Below are 22069 nucleotides of genomic sequence, written 5' to 3'. Positions count from 1 at the left end.
AAAAAAAGATAAAAAAGAAAGAAAAGACAAAAAACTCAAATGAATAAATAGCTAAAAGACAGAGAGACTTTAAAAAACAAAAAATATATAAATAAGGTTTTCAAAAATAAAAGAAAGAACAGATATAAACATTTACCATTTACCATATGGATAAACAGACAGGCTTTAAGTAAATAAATAAAAGTAACTAAAACTCACTCACTCACTCACTCACTCACTCACTCACTCACTCACTCACTCACTCACTCACTCACTCACTCACTCACTCACTCACTCACTCACTCACTCACTCACTCACTCACTCACTCACTCACTCACTCACTAAATAAAAACATTGAAAAAAAATTAGCCTCAACAGGGCATAAGCCAGTGTTACATTTGTGCCTGTCCCAAGCCCGGATAAATGCAGAGAGTAGAGTAAGGAACGGCATCCAAACCTTGAAGAAAAGTCAAGTGGATCACAGGAGACAATAGTTAAAGCACAGTTGGCACAGTGTTTTTTAATGCATTTTTTAATGCAACCTCTCAGTATGCCCAAACTTGCCCCCCCCCCCCCCCCCCCCCCCCGATATTCTGTCTCCCTCCCCAACATGGGCTGGCTAGATCCGGCCCTGTCATGAAGGAGGAGAAGCAGCAGGAAGTGGTGCTGTTCCGCAGCTGAGAGAAGTTGCTGGTGCTCATCCAGATGGAAGAGAGGGCCTGTTAGGACCTCCTGCTTCACTTTCAGACGTGGGAAGCTGAAGATGACTGTCCCCCACCCCTTAATGGGATGGCCTGCAAAAATCCACAATTAGCTAAAGAAATAAAAATAAAAACATAAAACACTAAAAAAAACATAGTCAAAATTACAACAATATACAAGAAATGTGAGGATGGACAGACAGATGGACAATTAGACAGAGACATAAAAAAAGATAAATGGAGCCTCAACTGGGCACAACCCCAGGTCCTGCTTGTACATGTCCCAAGCCCGGTTATTGGGCATTAGCCAAATTTATCAAAGGATTAAAGGAGAATACAGATACATGAATGGATGAACTGATATGGTTTTCTATACCTTTTAGGGGCTCAGCGGGATAGACACCCCAAACTCTCTGCACACCTGGTTTCCTCCCCTAGTGGGACTGGCTAAATCCGAGCCTGGGAAAAACACCTCATCATAAACCGAGAGATTAAAAAAAAAAAGTTTACTCGGCTGCTGTGACTGGCGTAAGGCTGCGTGACAAGGAGGAGGAGTGAACTTGGCCCTGAGCAGGAGGATCGCTCAGGGAGTGAGTGTCTGCGAAATTCGGGGCCGCGCGCTCTCAGCAGAAATCTGGGATTCAGACCTCAAACCAATGAGACAAACCAGCTCGACAGCCACATATGAGATGCAAACATGTGATCCGGACCTGCGGCTTCGCTGTTTAGGAGATCAACCGCGGCGGCTGCGCAGATGATGGTCTTCATGACTATCATCATGGTCCTCTTTAAACTCACATGTCTCCGGAACCAGCGAGTGGTGAGCGTTCTTTTTTTATTATAAGGGTTTATCTTATTTCCTTTTGAAATAACTACACTTATCAATACTCTGAGAGAGAATTCCGGCTCTGTGACCCCAACTGTAGCACTTTGAACAGGAACAAGGCAAAAAAGCCGAGGTGTTGAAGGTGCATGTGTAGCTCGGGTTTTGTGTCCCTGTGGATCAACGATTTATTTGCTGAAAAGCTACGGAGGTTCACCGTCTCCAGATTGGTTTCACTTTCAGTTGACGCTCATATGGTTCCTGAAGCACCACCCCCGGGAGCTGGAAGTAGTTAAGTAGCTTGAAATTGGTGTTTATGTAAGGTGTCATTACGGTGAAAACTCCTGTTTTTTATATATATATATATATATATATATATATATATATATATATATATATATATATATATATATATATATATATATATATATATATATATATATATATATATATATATATACATATATACATATATATAGATCATTATATATATATATATATATATATATATATATATATATATATATATATATATATATATATATATATATATATATATATATATATATATTAGGGCTGCACGATATGAGGAAACTTGCGATATGCGATATTAGAGATTAATATTGCGATAACGATATAATTTGCGGTTTATAAAAAAAAAATAGAAAAATGCCAAAAACATCATTCCCATTTCATTGCAACAGTTTAAAATTACTCTCCAAATGACCCTCATCGACATAGGTGACAAACATCTAACATATTAGGCCTCCATCTGATTGGTAAACAATGGGAAGGCGTCCATCTAATTGGTCAAAGCATAAAGGGATTTATTTGATTCGTATAATGCGTCAAGCTGCCATAAGATTGTTTTAACACATTTTGGGTTTACGATTTATTGCGATATTCGCAGTCTTTTGCGATATGCCTATTGCAGAGCTGGATATTGCGATAACGATAAATTTGCGGTATTTGTGCAGGCCTAATATATATATATATATATATATATATATATATATATATATATATATATATATATATATATATATATATACACACACACACACACACACATACACAGACACACACACACAAGTCTTTGTGTACTAAGTAGGAGATACTTCTGCACCAACAGGTGAGGTGTTTTATTGCAAAATTAGAAAGCAGCGACTATCGTATTTCATACTCTGCAGTAAACTGTGCAATGGGGTGAGCATGACATTTCTAAAGCGTGTGCTACAGGAAAGCACTGCTGCCTAAGTGAGCTCGCGGGGCCGTTGGGTCTCAATAAACACTCCAGTGGGCCGGAGTGCTCTTCTGCTGGGGATTTGACGTGCCGCGGGGCAAGTAGCTACTTTCTGATGACAGACAGAATTTATGCTTAGTGTATTTAAAGATGCATATGCGGTGACGTTTAAATAAGTGGATGTTTGATTGGCCATTCTGCATGTCAATCAAGTCATGTACTTCTCGGTGTGGATTTTGATTCGCTGACGGATTTTGCAGAAATATAATTTTAATTTTGGGTTATTTATCTTTGCATGCATGCGATCTATACCCTCATGTCCTTGAAGATTGAGGGGTCATCGCGATCGATGTAATGAGCACTCCTGTCTTACAGCCTAAACTATTATCCTTTCTAAGCTGTGTAAATCGTTTCCATTTAGAAGTGCAAAAAAGCAGTTGCAAAAAGCTTGTAGGTGTGATGTAGGAGCTTGGGCCACAAGCTCCCTGCTCCTCTACATTCCGATGCATCCACTTGAAGATGAATAGATCCATGTACATCAGGTGTGTCCACACTTTTTTGGCATGATATATATAGTATTTTGGGAATAAATACTGTTTAATAAACATGGTATTATGAACTATTTGTACATAACATTGTTTATTTACTGATATTTCAAAATCTACACATTAAGAGCACACAAATCTTTGTGGGGAGATACCTTTACTACTTTTACTTTACTTGGCCTGAATTATGTTCAAACTTTTATTAAAAACACATTTTTAACCATATTAATGATAATAATTAAATAATAATAATTAAAACATAATAATAATTAAAACATAAATCAATAAAACTAATAATTTACCAGATCTATGCAATTCATTACCTTCATTTTTCTAAATCAAATAATTCATTCATTTTCTGTCCCTTTTGGTGCTGCCGGAGCCTAAACCAGCTACTCGTGGGCAAGGGCAGGGTACACCATGGAGTGGTCGCCAGTCTGTCGCAGTCACACACCCATACACACCTAGGGCTCCCACCAGAGCCCTAGGTTGGAGGAAGCGGAGTCCCCGAAAAAACCCACGCATGTATGGGAGAACATGCAAACTCTGCGCAGAAAGGTCCCCCATTGTTGTTCTGTTTCAGGTCACCCAGTCGGGACTTGAAACAGGGGCCGTCTTGCTGTGAGGCAAAAGTGCTAACCACTGCTCCCCCATCAATGCAACAATTGTTCATTTGTCTAACAATGAGCAGATGGAGTTTTGCTCAAATCTGCATTGCTGCATATATATGTATATTCTAGCAAGCCTCTTGACCCCCTTTCAGATGAAGTGGGTAACGTTAATGAATGAATGGGTGTTTTCCTTGGGAGGGCAACAACCGAAGCAGTTGTATTGGAGACAAAAAGAACAAAAATTCATTTCAGTTGATTTAAAGTTTGCAAAAGTACATAAATAACTCGATGGCTTCACTTTATTAATATTTCTATTTTAATGTCTGAAAAGATGTAGCTTGTGACTTTTTACTGTTAACAGACTAAGAAAAATGTTCTATCTTTTTTCGGAGCAGTTTTACTGAAACGGAAAATAGTGTGAGGGGCAATGTGTATTACGTTAAAAGTTGTTTTAATGAGCCTTCATTTATCCGACCAAATTTCTATGCTTTGTGGAGCTCAGTCCGATTGGAAACTAGCCGAGACCACCTCAAAAGATAGATCCGATAGAGCGGTTCCTGGTCCGCTGGGTGTATTGAGACAGAAAACTTCCGGATTATTGGTGGAAACAAACTCTCTGGTTCACTTTAACCCTTGTGCTATCTTAGATGACCCCACCCTTGCATTGACGTGTTCTCCCTAAGTGAAGATCACAAATCATTGAAGAAAAAAGGTTCAGGGCACTGTCTAGTGGGTCTAGATGACCCAACTCCCAATGTTAAAGTGCCTAGGATAGCACAAGGGTGATGGGAACCAAAAGTTACCACCCTTAAATGAAATATCCTTTGTTAATGTTGTATATGGATCAGGTGCACAATTGGATGGTACAGCAAAATATAAGTTTGTTATAGAAGCATCCTTACACCAAAACAGATGTTTCATTTCTGGACTGAGTAAAAATGTGCGATAGACCTTGTGTGTGTTTCCTTTTACTTCATACCTGTTGGAACTTAAATCAGTAATGGTGGATGCTGGTGTCAAAAAATCCCATTCCAAAATCACCAGAAGGACAAGATTTTGGCAGCCATGATAGTCAGATAGCCATGTAACATAGAAGCTGGTTTGAGTTTTCCCATCTGTTAAAGTGAAGCTGTGGTTATTGCTGGGACAAAGGGTCTCTAATCTCAAAGCCAGTTTGACCCTTTGTCTTAATAATGCGAAAGTACCTTCTGTGCCAAAAACAGCACACCATTGTTTTCCTCTTATAACAACAGGAACATAAAGTAGGTTCTCTAATCAGCTTTATCCAACAGTCTTTTAAGGGTGTGCAATCCCTTTTCCCAGGGTTCCTATATTTTCACTGTCTGGTTTGACTCTGGCAACTGTAAACATCCAGCTATGTGAGAATTGCAGTTTTTGGGTTTATAGGAGAGAAAAAAAAGTGTTTCTGCTGCCCTTTTCTGGCTTTGAGCCCCTTCCCCTCTAAAATCATGTGCACGTCCCTGTATATCAAATTGTACTACGGATAACTGTAAAGAGTGTGAGTGATTTTAAAGAACTTAATGTGATCATTTTTCTGTTCCATTTCTAGAAAGACAGCCAGATCCAGATCTGTAACCTGTGTCGAGACAACCACAAAACTCAGCTGTGGCTTTCCTTCTTAATTCTGAGGTAAATCAAAGGAACTATTGTTTTCATAACTTTCACCATTACCATAAAATAGCACAAATCTAACAAATGTAAAAAAAACATAAAGCAAGTCAATGTTTTGTATTTTTTCTTTCCCTTTTGTGTTTTTCATTTATTATTCTATTGAATTTTCCAATTTAAGAAATCTGAATGAGAATACTAAAGATACATCTACTGGTAGTATATTTTAGTTTTATAAATCACACGTGTCTATCAATGATGACTGTAAAAACTGCCAAGGCCTGGTTATACAGAGAAAAATCTAAACAAAATAAAACAAAAGAAGCAACTTAAAATTGCATACAGTATTTGATATTCAGCTATTGTGTTTTCTTGTCTTAAAGCTTCTTGACTACGTGTACACGTGCTGATTCTGAAATAGAGGACCTCCTGACTTGTTTGGAGAATCTGGATAGCACCCTTAAGGTGAGAGAAAGTATCAAACACAGTCAATTTTTAGTTATGATTATTTATCTCTGGTCAGTCCCTGCAGAAATATGATTGTTGTCAAAGTAATGCATACAGTCCAAATGTCTTTCGTTTTCTATATGAACCAAATACAAATTTGTCATAGAAACATAAAAATTAGCTATTTAAATGAAACCTCAGAAAACTCTCTGAATAACTTGAAACTGACAAAAGAAAATGTACTAATCATTAACAGACTTGACTCTTGTTGATCAACAGTGATGTCATAACTAACATGACTGTACCTCTAAAAAAAGTAAAATAATTTAACCACATACATGATAATGCCTAATAGCCATCGCAGGTGACTTCAAACCTGCAATCTCTGTGTTGTTTTGGGACATGAGGATTATCTCCCTCAACACTGACTGCAGAAGGAGACGGATGGAGAGTTTTGCCAGTAGATAAAGATAATTAATAACAACCATGTTTATATAGAGGCTATAAGTCACCCCCTGAGCAGTCCACAGGAATGTAGACAGCCTTGTTGTAAGAGGAAAACGGATAAAGAAAAACTGAAGTGATGAAAATAGAAATTCTTTATAACTGAGTTTTACTTCATTTCTGCATCTTTCTGATATTTGAACTTTTTGACTTCTTCACAATATATTGTGTAATATTCCTATCATAAGTAATTGTCTGTTATAAAATGATGCCTCCAGACATGTCAGTAAGTTTTGATCTATATTTTTATCTATATTTGATCTATAAAATCACACACAGAATGATTTTAGGCTTTTGCAACGCCAATTTGTCCTAGTGGGATGAATGGTGGTGCAATGGTTAGCACTCTCAGGGCATAGTGAGAAGACCCTGGTTCAAATCCCAGCTCAGACCTTTCTATATGGAGCTCTCCCTGCACATGGATGATTTTCTCTGGGCACTATGGCTTCCTTCCACAGTCCATAAGTAAATTGGTGACCTTAGGTTGCTCCTAAGTGTGTATGTTTGCCTCTGTGAGGGTGTGGCTCTGTACTGGACCACAGTTGCTGGGTTGGCTCCAGGAACCCTCATGACCATGAAAGGGATTAAGCGGGTTCAGAAGCAATGTTTTTCACATTTTCTGTCTTTGGAAATTAATTTCAGGTGTGCGTGTTTTTTTCTTTTTACGAGGCTTCCCATGTAAATCTACAGACTCAATTTATAACCTCAGAGTTTTAAAAACAAAGGCATTCTGGATTAAATGTGCCACCTGATGCCAAATTATTTAGTAATACAATTCAAAAGGAATATCCCATAATCATTGGTTGAATTTACAGTATACTTATTATTTTTGTCAGTTTCATGGGTATTTGTGGATTTTTCTTTCGTTTACTGAGGGGTCTGACCAATTTTCCACTGTGGTGGATTTTTATTGAACAGAGTTAGTAAAATACGATTAAAATATTAATTAGATTACAACAATAAAAGCTTTTCCAGCACCAAGTAATGTTTCACACTGACTCAAAACAGTTACTCTTATGAAATGTTAACACAATGACATAAATCTTTCTGACCTCCAAACCTCCACCTCTCAGTGGTGAAAAACAAACATTACATCACATTTGGCAATCACCCAACTCACCTATTCATCTAAAGTGCATAAAAACATTTCCCCCCAAGATATTAACACATAGAGTATGTGGCAGAGTGGATGCCTGTAACCCTAGTGCTATCCTTGGCACTTTAACATTGGGAGTTGGGTCATCTAGACCCACTAGACAGTGCACTGAACCTTTTTCTTCAATGATTTGTGAACCTCACTGGTGTCCATGGATTACATGAAATCTTTCCACCGTTATCCACCTTTGTCATGGTAGGGAGAACACGTCAATGTAAGGGTGGGGTCATCTAAGATAGCATAAGGGTTAAAACAGATCATACACTTAAAAAATGTCTAGGTTTGTACAAAGTATATGAAAGTTAGGTGCTATTTTTTCACACATGATGCTGATATGCACCAGACAAAATCAATAGGCCAGATTCCAGATCTTTAAGAGTATAGTATGATACTGATGAAATAATAATTATAATGACATTTATTCTGGCTAAAGTTCTCCTCTCAACTGATAAAATGATCCTAGTTTCATATGTTCTGTCATACATGTAATTTAATTGAATACATTAAGATCCTAGAAGATGGATTTAAACGTCATTGACAATTGCTCAATGTAAGAAAATGACTTTCCACTCATTGTTTCTCATAATAATTGTTTTTATGGAATTTATAGAACGTCTCTCAGCAAGCTTTTTTTATGATCTTTACCTCCCGTGTTTATTTGTTTGTTTCAGATTACAGAAAAGATACTTGTTGTCAATTCTTTAACTGACCCATGAAATCATTACTATAGTTTTCAAACTGCTGTGGAAAGTTTGTGGGTATTTTTTTGGCTTACTTTTTACATTACAGTTAGAATGTGATTACAATGTGTGCTTTTTTTTTACCCCTTTTTCAGAAATCAGATGCAATGCTGTACACTGCGCCTTTAAGTGACGTTGAGGTAAGCTATGAAAGTGTAATGTTTACCTTATTTTAGGAATAGTAAGATCAGCAAATATATCTGCATAGTTATTATTTAAAGAGTTTTGACATCAGTATTTTAATATGTATTTTATTAGATGTCGCTATAAGTAAATATAATATTCTTTAGTAATAAAAAAGATAGGGCTCCTCTGTCTTCCTCACAACATGCACAACTACACTCATGTTCTCATTTGTTTAAAAGGCTAAAGTGGGATGGTTTATTAACTAAAACTTACATTTGAAATACTACCAAGTCAAAAATGTTTAAGGCAGCAAGCCCCATCCCAAACATGCTGGGAGTTAATTATTTTAATTTTAACTATAACTGAAAATAGGGGTACATTCAAACTGAAAAAACCCTAGTCTGGGACCAGGAACCGCTCTCCGACCCATCGTTAAAAGTGGTCTCTGTTCGTTTCCAACAGGACTAAACTCCCGTTTCCTCAGCCTGAATGGGCTCTGTGCTTGGAGCAATTGGACCAAAATGGCCACTGTAGCCGGGCATTATGGGATGTTAACAGAGTAGGAAGGAAGCAACCGATGAGTCGCAGAAAAATTAGAGGAATGACGAGACACAGCAAATCATTTAAATCTCTGATGTATGCAGACTAATTAAAACAACTCTTAATGTGATTCACATGGCTTCTCACACTGTTCTCCTGACAATCTGTATGTCATAAACTCTTATCAGCGTACTTGATAGCCGGCGTCTCCTCAGTAACCGCCTTACAGTAAAAGCGGTTGTACCTGACATTGATACAGACGTTCAAAACTGGTCAGTAGAACAGAAAGTTTGACTTAGTGAACTATCCCAAGAAGGATTGCAAAGCTAAGGACTATCATTTTTCTTTCTCTGGTTGCTTTGCCCCGCCCTCGTAATTCCTGGCCAATGACGAAAGAGATCTTTAGTAATGTCCTTTTTTTACAAGCTCTGGTAAGAATCAGAATACTCTGGTTGACGAAAAAAAAAAACAACAAAAAAACAACAACAAATAAAACAAGGCCAGATTTTAAACCCCATGAAAAACAAAAATAAAAATGTATTGTTTCATTGATGCGTAAGGATTAGTAGTAAAATATTGCATAAATAACAACCTTAGATATATATTGGCACACTGGGAAGACATTCTTTAGTCACCTATAGGATTCTGTATCAAATTTAAGTGCAAAATTCAAGGGACGGCTGCTTTGACTAGAGTTTGCTTCATCTCCCTCAACTACTGCTTCCATTGACACATGCATTTTCTTTCCCAGAAATGTAAACACATGGTGCTAAAGTGTTACATGGTGGAGTTGATAATGGTCATTATTGAGGAAAAAATAAATGACAAAAAAGCAGACTGCCTCCGCCATTTTAATGAAACTCTCACTCCTGAGGTAAGTGTCTTTTGGGTTTCTCCAGCATTTCTTGTATATTTTAGGAATCTTGTTTTATACTTTTCATTATATATTTTCATTTCGTTTTCAGGTTGGTTGTCCGCAGTGTGAAATGCATTCCCTGCAAAATATTTCCAGTTTCCTAAAAACATTAACTAATACTTTACAAAAACTTAACAGCTTGTAAATGTTGATAATTAAATTAAAGAATTTATTATTGTAAATATTGGTACAAGATGTGATGTAAATATGATGTAAATCTTTATATATTTATGAATAACTGCACATAAGTATTTTGTACATATATTGTTTCTTTCAAAAACTGTGATAATGTTCTCAAAGTTTTATATTCTAAACATTGTGTGCTAAAATTGACAATTGGAATTTTTTTGACCTGTAGGAACAACTCTTGTACTTTATGCACAGATTATACACTGCTCTTTGGAGTACATGTTCACAGTATCTACCCATATATCTCATTCTACGATTTATTTAGTCATATTTTGTCTTACAGTTACCCAAAACACTCTGTGGAGAAATGAAAATAGAAAAATCTGTATGCACGGACTGTTTGCATGGCACTGACACAGATCTCTGTTAAAGAAGAATAAAGCATTGATTTGTTAGTACCACCTCCTCAGGTACTAACAAACACTGTACCGCGGTAAAAAGGCTGTCCATTTTTATGAAACATTTCGTTTTATGGTTATTGCAATCTCTAAATATTGTATGTACTTATAGTATGTTTTTTGTTGTCTGAAACTTTAACATTTGGAGTTGTTACGATAAAAAAAGTCATTAATACACTTGTCACCTGACAAGTTTGTTGAACATACACTCACTGACAATTTTATATCTTGCAAGTACGGGGTTGGGGTGTGTATCGGCAGGAGTCTGACGATAGGATACAGATCTCAATATTGTACCAGAACACATTTTTAATTTTTTTTTTTTTAAGTGAATAACTGCCTAAATATTAATACACCTTTCTTTGTATTAAAATGGTCAAATTACAACTGTATCTTCATACATAAGCTGCTTTTACCCAAGCAAATTCATAGTGGTTTTATCTTGGTAACTTAAAACAAATTTGTTCTTAAAGGGAACAGTCAACATTGTCTGATTTCCACAGCAAAATATTTTTCAGCTGTGACAGACTGGCGACCTGTACAGGGTGTTGCCTGCCTTCGCCAGCAGGTGGCTGGGATAGGCTCCTGCAGCCCCGTGACTCTGAAAGGGATAAAACAGAATAGAAGATAAATGAAGGAATCAATATTCTTAAGTATTAAAAATAAAAGAGAATGAATGGGCCTTAGCCAATAAGGTTCTAAAACTATGATTGAGGAAATAAAGTGCTACTTTCAACATTACGTAGCTTCTCCAGTTCTTTTAAATGGTTCAGGAGCCTGAACGGTACTTAAAAAAGAAAGGAGAAAAAACACACCAATTCTTTCCAGAAACATTAAAGTGACATGAGGCAGCATGACAGGGTGAAGGAGCACACTTTAATGTGTCTAAGATGCTTTATTTACATGACAGTCTGCACTACAGCGCTGTTGCTCTGCTTTCTCACATGCAGAAGTAAACCGATTTCATCGCTCATCACCACGACGTTGGCCTTTTTTCAGACCTTTGTACACTTCGCTCTGATCCATCATTCGCAGAACTGGACTCTATTGCTGTGAGGTTCTGCAGAACCTTGGCCTGCTTTGCTGACAGCATTTTGGCCGGTGCTCCGTGCATTAGCCGCTGCGCAGCTACACTGTTTCACTGCTTCACTCGTTCTTATCTGATCCCACTAAAAAGCACAGCAGTCTGTGTTTTTATATAATACTGGCAGCAACGTGGCACAGTTTTTGGTTTGATACCCATTCTAAGTAAAAACTAAGTAGTGCATGTAATTGGTAAATAGCGTATACTTCTATAGCGCTTTTCTACCTTACTTGAAGGCCCAAAGCGCTTTACAGTCACAGTCCCATTCACGCAGTCACCCACACATTCACACACTGGTGGCGGCTCCGCTGCCGAACAGTGGCGCCAACCTACCACCAGAGGCAAGGTGGGGTTCAGTGTCTTGCCCAAGGACACTTCGACGCATGGGTGTGCAAGGCGAGAATTGAACCTGCAATTTTACGATCATGGGTCGACCGCCCTACCACTGCACCCCGGCCGCCCCAGTCTCATAACAACAAAACAAGCTGGTTCTCGCTGAGATCTTGCAGTTGTTTTGTGCGATGTAGAGCTGCTCAAAGAGGCTCAGTGTGCTTTGCTGCCAACCAGCGGTTGGGGGTTTAAGTGGAAAACAAGAGTTAGGTCGCTGAAGGACGCCCATAATTTATTAAATAAATATCGTCTTGATACCATTTAAAATCAATACAAATATAACAAATATAACTATATGACATGTATTGCAGAACCGATTTTGTTCCTGCACCCCTACTATCGGGTTGGACCCCCTTTTGCCTTCAGGCTTGCCTTAATCTTTAATGGCATAGATTCAACGAGGTACTGTAAACATTCCTCAGGAGGTTGCTTCACATTCACACGATAGCATCACGCAGTTCCTGCAGATTTGTCAGCTGCACATCCATGATGCCAGTCTCCCTAATCTAAAGGTTCTCTATTGGGTTGAGATCTGGTGACCATGGAGGCCATTTGATCAAAGTGAACTAATTTTCATGTTCAAGAAACCAGTCTTAGAGTATTCAAGCTTAATAACATGGCACGTTATCCTGCTGGAAGTAGCCATCAGGTAGGCTGTGGCTTTGTAATGATGCTCAAGGTGTAAGAGAGCAACCACCTTCTTGTGCAGCACACCCACACCAAGGAGACGGAGACGATGGCCAAGAATCTTCTTTTGTCCAGTTTTGGTCCAGTCTGTGTGAATTGTAGCCTTTGTTTCCTGTTCTTAGCTGACAACAGTGGCACCCGGTGTGGTCTTCTGCTGCCGTACCCCATCTGCCTCAGAGTTAGATGTGTTTTGCATCCAGAGATGCTCATCTGCAGACGTTGGTTGTAACCAGTGCTTATTTGAGTTCCTGTTGCCTTTCTTTCAGCTTAAATCTGGTCATTCTCCTGACCTCTGGCATCAACAAGGCATTTCTGTCCACAGAACTGCCCCTCACGGGATATTTTCTCTTTTTCTGACCATTCTCTATAAATCCTAGAAATGGTTGTAGGTGAAAATCCCAGTAGATCAGCAGTTTCTGAAATGCTCAGACCAGTCTGGCACCAACAAGCAAGCCCCATTCAAAGTCACTTCAATCCCCTTTCTTTCTTATTCTGATGATCAGTGTGAGCTGCAGCAGATCAATGTAAGGATGGGGTCATCTAAGATAGCACAAGGGGATAATTGAATCAAAACAGTGTTAGATTTTTTCTATATATAATGATATTTAATTTTTGACAGCACCAAATACAAGCTCCTTTCAAAATAAAACACATTCTGTGTAAAACAAGATCCTCCTGCTGCCACAGACGTGTGCAATTGCAAATATTACCTTTACGAATTTTGCTTCTGAATTGCAATTAGAGGATTTTGTGCAGTAGAAGATATGAATCTACCACTTTCGGCTTCTCCCATCAGGGGTCGCCACAGCGAACAAGTCGCATGGTAAATTTGGCAATGTTTTACGCCGGATGCCCTTCCTGACGCAACCTTCTCAAACCGGGCTTGGAACCGGCACAGAGGTAGAGAAGGGAACTGGGAGCAGCCCGGAGTCGAACCCTGGTTTCACGGACGGAAGGCGCCGCAAACCAGCACGAGCTATGAATATGTGCTTTAAGTTTCTTCTGATCATAAATCACTCTGACAATAGATTAAAACTATTCCCATCATTTTGTTCAGCTCTCTGACTCAATTGATCTAAAACAAATTAACTCAAATTTTCATTCAATTTGTTAGCTATTTTCTTTAACCCTTGTGCTATCTTAAATGACCCCCCCCCCCCCCCCCCTTACATTGATGTGTTCTCCCTACCATTGCAAAGGTGGATAAAGGTGGAAAGATTTCATTTAATCCATGGACACCAGTGAAGATCACAAATCATTGAAGAAGAAAGGTTCAGAGCACTGTCTAGTGGGTCTAGATGACCCAACTCCCAATGTTAAAATGCAGAGGATAGCACAAGGGTTAAAGCAAAAGAGCCATAATGGAGGGAAATATTAGCTGTGTGTGGCTCCAGAGCCTCAGGTTGCAGACCCCTGATTGGTTTTGTTTTTCATGTGTGGAAGAGATGAGGGAAAAAGTAAGAAAAAATGTACATTAAATACTTCATTGGAATTTGGCACTGCAGGAACAAATATTTCAACACACTTAATTATTAGAAATTGTCAAAAGTGTAGAATTAGAATTTTAAAATATTCAGCTGGATCCATTCTCAAGAGGATTCGATTTTAGTGATTCAGTCACATAAGGATCATCAAAGCAGCCTTTCTTTACCATGGAAAGTCTTTGAAAAACAGTTACTGTCATGTGGAGAGTCATTGTACCTCTGCAAGCACAAATACCTCTAAATTTATGCTCCTACCAAATTTAGGATATTATGTTTAGGCCTGGTGGAATGGTTGCTGCTCTCACCTCACAGTGAAAAGGCTGTGGTTCAAATCCCGGCTGGGTCCCTCGGTTTGGGGTTTGCATGTTATCCTCCAAGCACTCCGGCTTCCTTCCACAGTCCAAGACATGCTCTGTAGTAATTGCTGTCTCTGCATTGCTGCTGTGCATGTGAGTGTGTAGTTGTGTGGCCCTGCAACAGACTGGCAACCTGTGTACCTCGCCTTCGCGCAGCAGTTGCAGGGACGAGCTCCAGCAACCCTGTGACCCCAAAAGACATTCAGCAAGTTCTGAAGATGAATGGATGGATGTTCCATACATTTTCTTTTGCTAACCCCTAAGGTTTATTTTTACTCTAACCCTTAAACTAAATCCCCTTTATGTTGAAGTCCTAAATCTAACCAAGAGCCTATGCAATATATTCTATAACATTAGAATTGTTCAAATGCTCTAGCAAGGCCCACTAGTCTCTGTGAGAACATTAATGAGTGAGTTTATTCAGAGTTTTATTTAACTGGTTAGCAAACAAACATGCATTGGATGACAAATTGCATTGATATATGGCTCTGCACGAAAGACTTGAACTAAACTGGCAATTATTCATCCTTATCAAGTCGGTTGTGGCTGAATTAAACTCTACAAGAAACTTAACTTGCCGCATGGCTCTGAGATTACTGTGCTGTTTGAAAGTCAGACTTTTTATGGAAAAATTGGGGTTCTCCCAGCTCATTTTTGACAAATCAAACTACTGTCTTCCTGGGGATGACACACCTGTTCACCTTTCGGCATATCCCTTCAGGGCAAAACACCCTGTGCAAATTCCTTTTCACTGATTCACACAGGTTGTTTTGCAGAGATTTTTATACTGATGTTCTTCCTGACACGACACTGCATTTGGTCTGAGCTGGGGACTGACACAGGGAGATCCAGACCTGGGGCCCCCTTGTGGCTACATAGGTAGGCAAAGGCGAGAAGGGTTTTGCCCAAGGACCCACACTGGATGATGCTCATCGCGCCCCCTGGGAAACCAACTCTCGGTTTTGAGCCTACATGCATCCAACGGAGTCACTCAACCGCTACTGACAGCTATTGAGCTATATTAGCCACAAGTGTAACCCTTGTGCTATCTTAGATGACCCCACCCTTACATTGACGTGTTCTCCCTACCATGACAAAGGTGGATAAAGGTGGAAAGATTTCATGTAATTCATGGACACCAGTGAAGATCACAAATCGTTGAAGAAAAATGGTTCAGCGCACTGTCTAGTGGGTCTAGATGACCCAACTCCCAATGTTAAAGTGCCTAGGATGGCACAAGGGTTAAAGGAAGGGGATAGCAATGTTGAAAAAAAGGAAAGGTTGCTCCTTTTTGAGCTGTTTATGAAGAGCTTGTGAAAATGGCCAATAAAGTTAAACACATGCACAACACGTTTTGAAAAAAATACCTTCAAGGGTGTTTAAATATGCAATAAATTGTGGTAACATCGTGCACATGTGAGGAGTGGCTGTAAAAAAGGTTTCCTTTGTTTTTGTTATGGTGGAGTCCCAAAGTGCTGTGAATGTGTGTAGTTTGACCCTTGTGCTATCTTAAATGACCCCAACCTTGATTTGATGTGTTCTTCCTACCATGACAAAGGTGGATAAAGGTGGAAAGATTTCATGTAATCCATGGACACCAGTGAAGATCACAAATCATTGAAGAAAAAAGGTTCAGAGCACTGTCTAGTGGGTCTAGATGACCCAACTCCCAATGTTAAAGTGCCTAGGATAGCACAAGGGTTAAAATTACTTGGATAAAAAGATGATTTTTCTAACATTAATGGCTGCATGCAGAACTTTAAAATATAACAAGCTTTAAATGATAATAATTATTCTTTGTTCATGCCTTCACATGCATCTATAGAAATCACCAAATCCATCCAACTTCTGAATTTGCCCTGGTGGGGTCACAGTGCCGCAGAAACCTGTCCGTGATACTTTTGGAGCCACATGCCCCTTCTCTCCGGGGGTCTCCGAGGTCTCCAGCTTCCTCCCACCGTCCAAAAACAGGAATCATAGGTTAATTGGCAACTCTAAATTGTCCATAGGTGTGAATGTGAGTGTGAACGGATGTGTGATTGTGACCCTGCAACAGACTGGCGACCTGTCCAGGGTGTCCCCTGCCTTGGCCCATAGGTGGCCGGGATAGGCTCCGGCAGCCCCGTGACCCCGAAAGGGATCAAACGGAAGAAGATGAATGAATGTCCCTTAAAGTTTTACTGAAAATAAAAATATTATCTGCATCGTGATCAAATCAAATCAAATCAAGCTTTATACATATGGTACTTTTACTATAAAAACTTAACACAAAGTGCTTTACATTGACTTATTTTATTTTATATAATTGTTGTTTTGATTTGAAATAAAACATATCTGAATTGAATTGAAAAATAAAATAAATAATATAAAAACGAGCATGGAAATGAAAATAGAGACCCCTCCCCAGACCTACACAAACCCCCCCCCACCCCTTTCCCACCTCCCACCCCCTGAACTGATGGGGATGGACAATACTTTTTTGCAAAAGTATGTCTCTTGCTAATAATTCACCAGCTGTTTTGCTGACAATTCACAAGAAATAAAACGATGAGCAAACATAAAAATACGATTTCGTTAAATATTGTGTCAGAAAAATTATTCTAATATGAAAACAATACACAACCACATGCCCATAATGACACAAACAGGGCTTTATTAATTTAAAAACCATACAAAATGATAGAGCAAAACATTATTTTGTATACAAATGAAAGCTACTCTGCCTTAAAAGATACACTTGAGGTCTTTCACCGATCATACACAGTTTTGCAAACTACACCTAGTGCAAACACACACTTACCACACACTCTTTAGCTACAGCTATGCTCTGCCCACAGTACCACTGTGTTTTGTCATCAAGGTTTGCGCACACACATAACCAATGCATACACTTTTTCCTGCATATTGTTCAGTCAAAATGATAGAAATAAAAACTTTTGCTTTTACACATATACTACTTTTAAACATTAAATTACACAAAATTGCATGCACATGGCCAAATGAATGTGAAAAAAGTGCATTCACTTTATGAGTAGCTCAGCAAAGTCATTTATGTTTAAGAAGACAGAATAAAAACACAATGTTGAAGGACTGCATGGTAGTTGTTCTTCTACTAGACTGAACATATCCTATGTATTTTGGAGCCGTTATATTTTCCTCTTTATTTGTACCTCACAAAAGGGGTAGTTTGGTCTTTAAGAATCAGCTTTGCCATAAGTCCCATCCGGTGGTCGGTAGCACTTGGGGAAAGCCATCAGCTGCAACATGTTGAAGGCATATTTCCTGCATCTAATATTCTTTTGAACGTTCTCAATCCGGCATCCTTCTCTGATGGTTAAGTAAAGGTCAAGACAAATGGATGGGAGGGGAGGGGAGGGGGGGGGGGACAAAAAAAGGAAAGAAGTGTGAGGTTTTATAGAGTAAACAAAGAAACAAAAAAGATGTAATCTCTTAAAAATGCAGTATTCATTTTTGTAATCAAACATCAGGATTTTTGCATTTTGGTCTTTTTATTTATTTTTGGTATGATGTAAAACTTTGGTCGAACCCTCTAGAAAACAGAGACAAGAATTCATTTTTAAAAATCTTTTCAGATTTAAAAAGAAACCCAAGAGGTCTTTCCTTTTATGAAGACGTTTGATTGGATGGTTTCAGGAAAGTTGGAACTGACCATAATCAACACGTGTGTTTGAATGAAAAAATATATACTATTTTCTCTACTGAATGAAGACGTTCAAATGTCACGACTGCTGCTGGTCCCAAAAAGAGGGTACAGGGGGAACAAATGGCTTAACAAGAAGAAAGTTAAAAAGAAAAAGTAAGATTCAGTTGGGTAGACATGTAGTGACTGATGTAGTTCTATGACATCACCCTTAACATAAATAGCAATTGAAGGGATGATCTAGAGATAAAGATGGGCAGATGTTTTTTGTGGGGGCTGCAGTGCAGAGGTAGAGTGGTCATTTTCTGATCGCAGGTTCGGTTTTTCACAAGACACTGAACCCCACATTGATCCAGGGGAGAGAGAGCAGAGCAGGAGACTGAGAAGCATTTGGGTTTTGAGATGGAGCTGTGCTGGTTTGTTTCTTTTTTTCCCGCCATGGTCCTCAGCGATCTTATACTGCTGTTTTTTTATTTTAGTTTGGGAAAGGACCTTGGTAGTATTTATTTGCAGGTTTTTTTTGTTTCCTTTCATCAGTTAGACATTGTTAGGCAGCATATCAGGGAACTGCTGACTCTGGTCAATGTGGCTGGATCAGTTGTCTTCCTGATTTATTTCGTTTGGCCATCCCAATCCCTCTGTTTTGTCTTTTGTTTGAACTAGCACAGTAACTTATTTTTGCTTTACAGTACACAGTTTCTTTATCCCCCAATAAACTGTGTTCCATAACTTCCTGGTGTCCAGTTTTAATGTTCTGGCCCTTTGTGATCATTTCCACTAGACTGAGACAGGTTTTCCTGTGAGGGCCGTAACATCACTCATAGGTAAGATTGTAATGACTGGTCCCAGAAATATTTCCAGAAACTACTATTAAAAAACAAAATCTGCCACGCTACCGTCAGATGTCAGCTACAGCAGTGGTCCACAACCCCTTGGGGTGCCGGTACCGCTCTGGGGCAACTTGGTACCGGGCCGCAGACAGAAAAAAAAATGCATATGCTTGTTCAGATTATTTCCGTTTTGTTTATTTTTTTTCATACAAAACTGAATGTTTATTTTGAAAAACAAGATTCTGTTCACCAAAGCCATCTGTCTTGACAGATCATGTGACTTCAAGCCAATGCTCGAACTCAAAGTTAGCTCACCGCTTAACCCTTGTGCTATCTTAGATGACCCCACCCTTACTTTCACGTGTTCTCCCTACCATGACAAAGGTGGATAAAGGTGGAAAGATTTCATGTAACCCATGGACACCAGTGAAGATCACAAATCATTGAAGAAAAAAGGTTCAGAGCACTGTCTAGTGGGTCTAGATGACCCAACTCCCAATGTTAAAGTGCCTAGGATAGCACAAGGGTTACACGGTAAAAAACAACAACAATAAAACTGATTGGAAAGTTTCTTCGGGGAGAAAAGCGCCAAGGGGGAAACGGAAGAAGAACCTCTGACTTAAAAAAAAAAAATAAAGCTGCTATTAACAGACAAAACCAAGACAAAACCAAGAGTCTTCCTTCAGAATGCTCTGCCTATGTGGCAACTGACTTTTGAACGATTCCCACATGCAGATAATAAAGATGCAGACACAGTGGATTCACATTTATTTTTATGTTTAGAAAATATCAGTTTTAAAACCGTTTAATTTTATTTTGCTTTATTTAGCCATCCCACCTGAAGTTAGTGTCAAGTTGTGAGCATTTGCTTTGACGTTAAAGGGAAAATCTTCATCACAAACCCTAAAGTTAAACCAGCCGCATTTCACAGAGAATGAAGATTCAATCAAATAGTTTCTGATTTGTGTAAACTTGTAAAAGGGACATTAAGAAATTTTCCTACTGGAAGGGTGAATTATAGGCAGGCATCTGTTATGAAACCTGAGCACACAAAAGGTTCCTCTTTGTTAAAAAAGCACAATGAATCCGAATTTATGTAAAAACTAAATGTGATCAATCTTTTTGCCCTGAAAAATGATCTTACACTGGGTTGAGTTCTCAATGGTGTTCTATTAAAAAAACTTTATTGTTATTTTTACTGAGGTATTTACAAATCAGAAACAACTTCTACAAATCAACAACTTTGTGTCATTGAATCTTCGACATATAAAAAAAAAAAGATAAAAGAAAAAATGTAGTGCTCTTAGATCTTTTTTAAAGAAAAATTCTTTGATTTTTATTTGGAAAATTACTTCCAGAAACTGGAAGCTTAAAAATGTTTACCACTATCTTTGGCCGCGTTCGGACTGGTTCGTGAAAAAATTTTTTGACCATAAACTGGTCTGTGGTCTGAAAAATGTTGGAGACCACTGAGCTACAGCTATATTATACGAAAAGGATGTTACTGTTAAACTTTTTTCTGTAGGCCAAGACTCCTTTTGCTCATTAGACAGTAGAAAGACCTTTCAGTGTGAAATCTCCATTCAGTTTAAAAAGTTAGCAATAAGCAAATATTAAATAATTTAACAAAAAAAGATAAGAAGAGAACTACAGAGTCTTTTGAAGCAAAATAAGGCCAAATTTCATCATTGAGTCTTCCGAAACTTCTAAAAAGGAAAGATGATACGTCGCAGTCAATGTAGCTGCTTTCCAAACTTAATCCAAACATTTGTGATTTAATGGTCAGAATAAAATATCAACCCATGTGATTTGAAAATCTTTTAATCAATATCAGCAGATAGAAACTCTGATATAATCTTATAATATGCTGAGAGAACCCACTATATTTTAAGTAGAGGGGAACTTTGTGTGAACTAGAGGTGAGAGATTATGTTAGGATTTAGATATGTTAAGGTGTCTCCTGGTGTCTGGTGTCTACTAATAGTCCAAATAGAACCATATGGTGGAGGTGAAAATTTGACTGATGTTACAAACCTCTAGAGACTATTGGTGAACTCTGCCCGTACTTTGATTTTTGGATCCGTTTCACTTCAGAACCAAAATAATCACAGTTTAGATTAGTGCATTTAAAAGACCACCTCCTCTGCTCATTGACTACAAAAGAAAAAAGGAGTGTGACGGGAAGTGGATCAATGCAGAATAACTAAATAAGGATGTGGGATGAGTCTATAGATGTGTTACAGTTGGATTTTCCGTAGTGTCGGCTCAAAGGAGGTCGATGTATTTTGTTGTTATTGAAGTTTTATTGCCTCATGTCCTACATCAGGAGCAGATGAGTGATACATATTTGAGACGAACTGTTTCATTGATGTTTGTCAAATAAATATGTTTAAAAAGTCCCAGAGAATAAAATAAATAAAACATTAAATGAGTTCAAATGTTGTAGTTTACATGTTAAACAACCTCCTTAGCCATTCATTTTGTCCTTTGGCAGGTGGTATAGCACTACCACCACCACTGATAGAGCTCCTGCTTTGGTTACTCCCGTTTTGTAAAAGGTCATCTCAATTGATTATGCTGACATCGCCTGAAGGACAGTGCATACTGATTTCTGTCAGTATTCACTGACAGTAAGACTTGTTTTTGAGTGGGCTTTGAAAGATTGGAGACCTTTTATGACAGAACTCTTCTTTTTCCTGAGTGTCAGCTGGACTGCAGCAGACTGCTGCTAACCTGAGAAGGGAGAAGCATGGCTATGAAATTAAAAACTAATGGTTTTTATTGTCACACCAGTGCAGTAAAAAAAAAATCAAACGTCTTTTAAACAAAGTGAAAGCAAAACCTGAAATAAATATAATGCTGCTTCATTTTAGTCATTACTTGATTAAATGATTTAATATTTCTAATAATGTAAATAAAACTCGTTTTCTTCTGTTTATAACCTGCTAAACTAATTCCTTAAGCTCTGAACTTTGACTATTCAAACCATAATAAAATCAGTTATTTAAAATCGTCCAAAGCAATTTTTT

The 22069-nt window shown here is 38.3% G+C and overlaps 2 protein-coding genes across 3 annotated transcripts in view; one reads left to right on the top strand and one right to left on the bottom strand.

Moving 5' to 3' along the window:
* Positions 1 to 1206: 1206 nt before the first annotated feature.
* LOC144994333 (uncharacterized) lies at positions 1207 to 10590 on the top strand. Its single transcript, XM_078951896.1, has 6 exons — positions 1207 to 1501; positions 5474 to 5553; positions 5916 to 5997; positions 8475 to 8519; positions 9797 to 9919; positions 10011 to 10590. Exons 1-6 carry the CDS (start codon positions 1436 to 1438, stop codon positions 10104 to 10106), a joined length of 492 nt encoding a protein of 163 aa, XP_078808022.1. The 5' UTR covers positions 1207 to 1435; the 3' UTR covers positions 10107 to 10590.
* Positions 10591 to 17182: 6592 nt separating this feature from the next.
* Positions 17183 to 22069, bottom strand: part of LOC144981234 (type II inositol 3,4-bisphosphate 4-phosphatase-like) — a 172038-nt gene continuing 167151 nt past the window's right edge. The window contains exon 22 of one of the 2 annotated variants that reach the window (XM_078951946.1): positions 17183 to 17876. In XM_078951946.1, the coding sequence (XP_078808072.1) occupies positions 17744 to 17876 (133 nt within the window). In that variant the 3' untranslated portion in view covers positions 17183 to 17743. The remainder of the gene's footprint in view (positions 17877 to 22069) is intronic. The other variant, XM_078951951.1, reaches the window with a different exon arrangement.

Source organism: Oryzias latipes, chromosome 1 (genome assembly GCF_053564925.1).
Source record: "Oryzias latipes strain Hd-rR chromosome 1, Olatipes_Hd-rR_3.1".
NCBI classification, from domain to species: Eukaryota; Metazoa; Chordata; class Actinopteri; order Beloniformes; family Adrianichthyidae; genus Oryzias; species Oryzias latipes.
The sequence above is the reverse complement of the archived record's forward strand: the minus strand, read 5'-3'. Positions and strand labels throughout refer to the sequence as shown.

Coding starts and splice junctions, on each gene's coding strand:
- LOC144994333 (XM_078951896.1), top strand. CDS start 1,436: ATGATGGTCTTCATGACTATCATCATGGTCCTCTTTAAACTCACATGT. Junction 5,554..5,915: donor CTTTCCTTCTTAATTCTGAG/GTAAATCAAAGG, acceptor CTTGTCTTAAAG/CTTCTTGACTACGTGTACAC. Junction 8,520..9,796: donor CGCCTTTAAGTGACGTTGAG/GTAAGCTATGAA, acceptor TTTCTTTCCCAG/AAATGTAAACACATGGTGCT.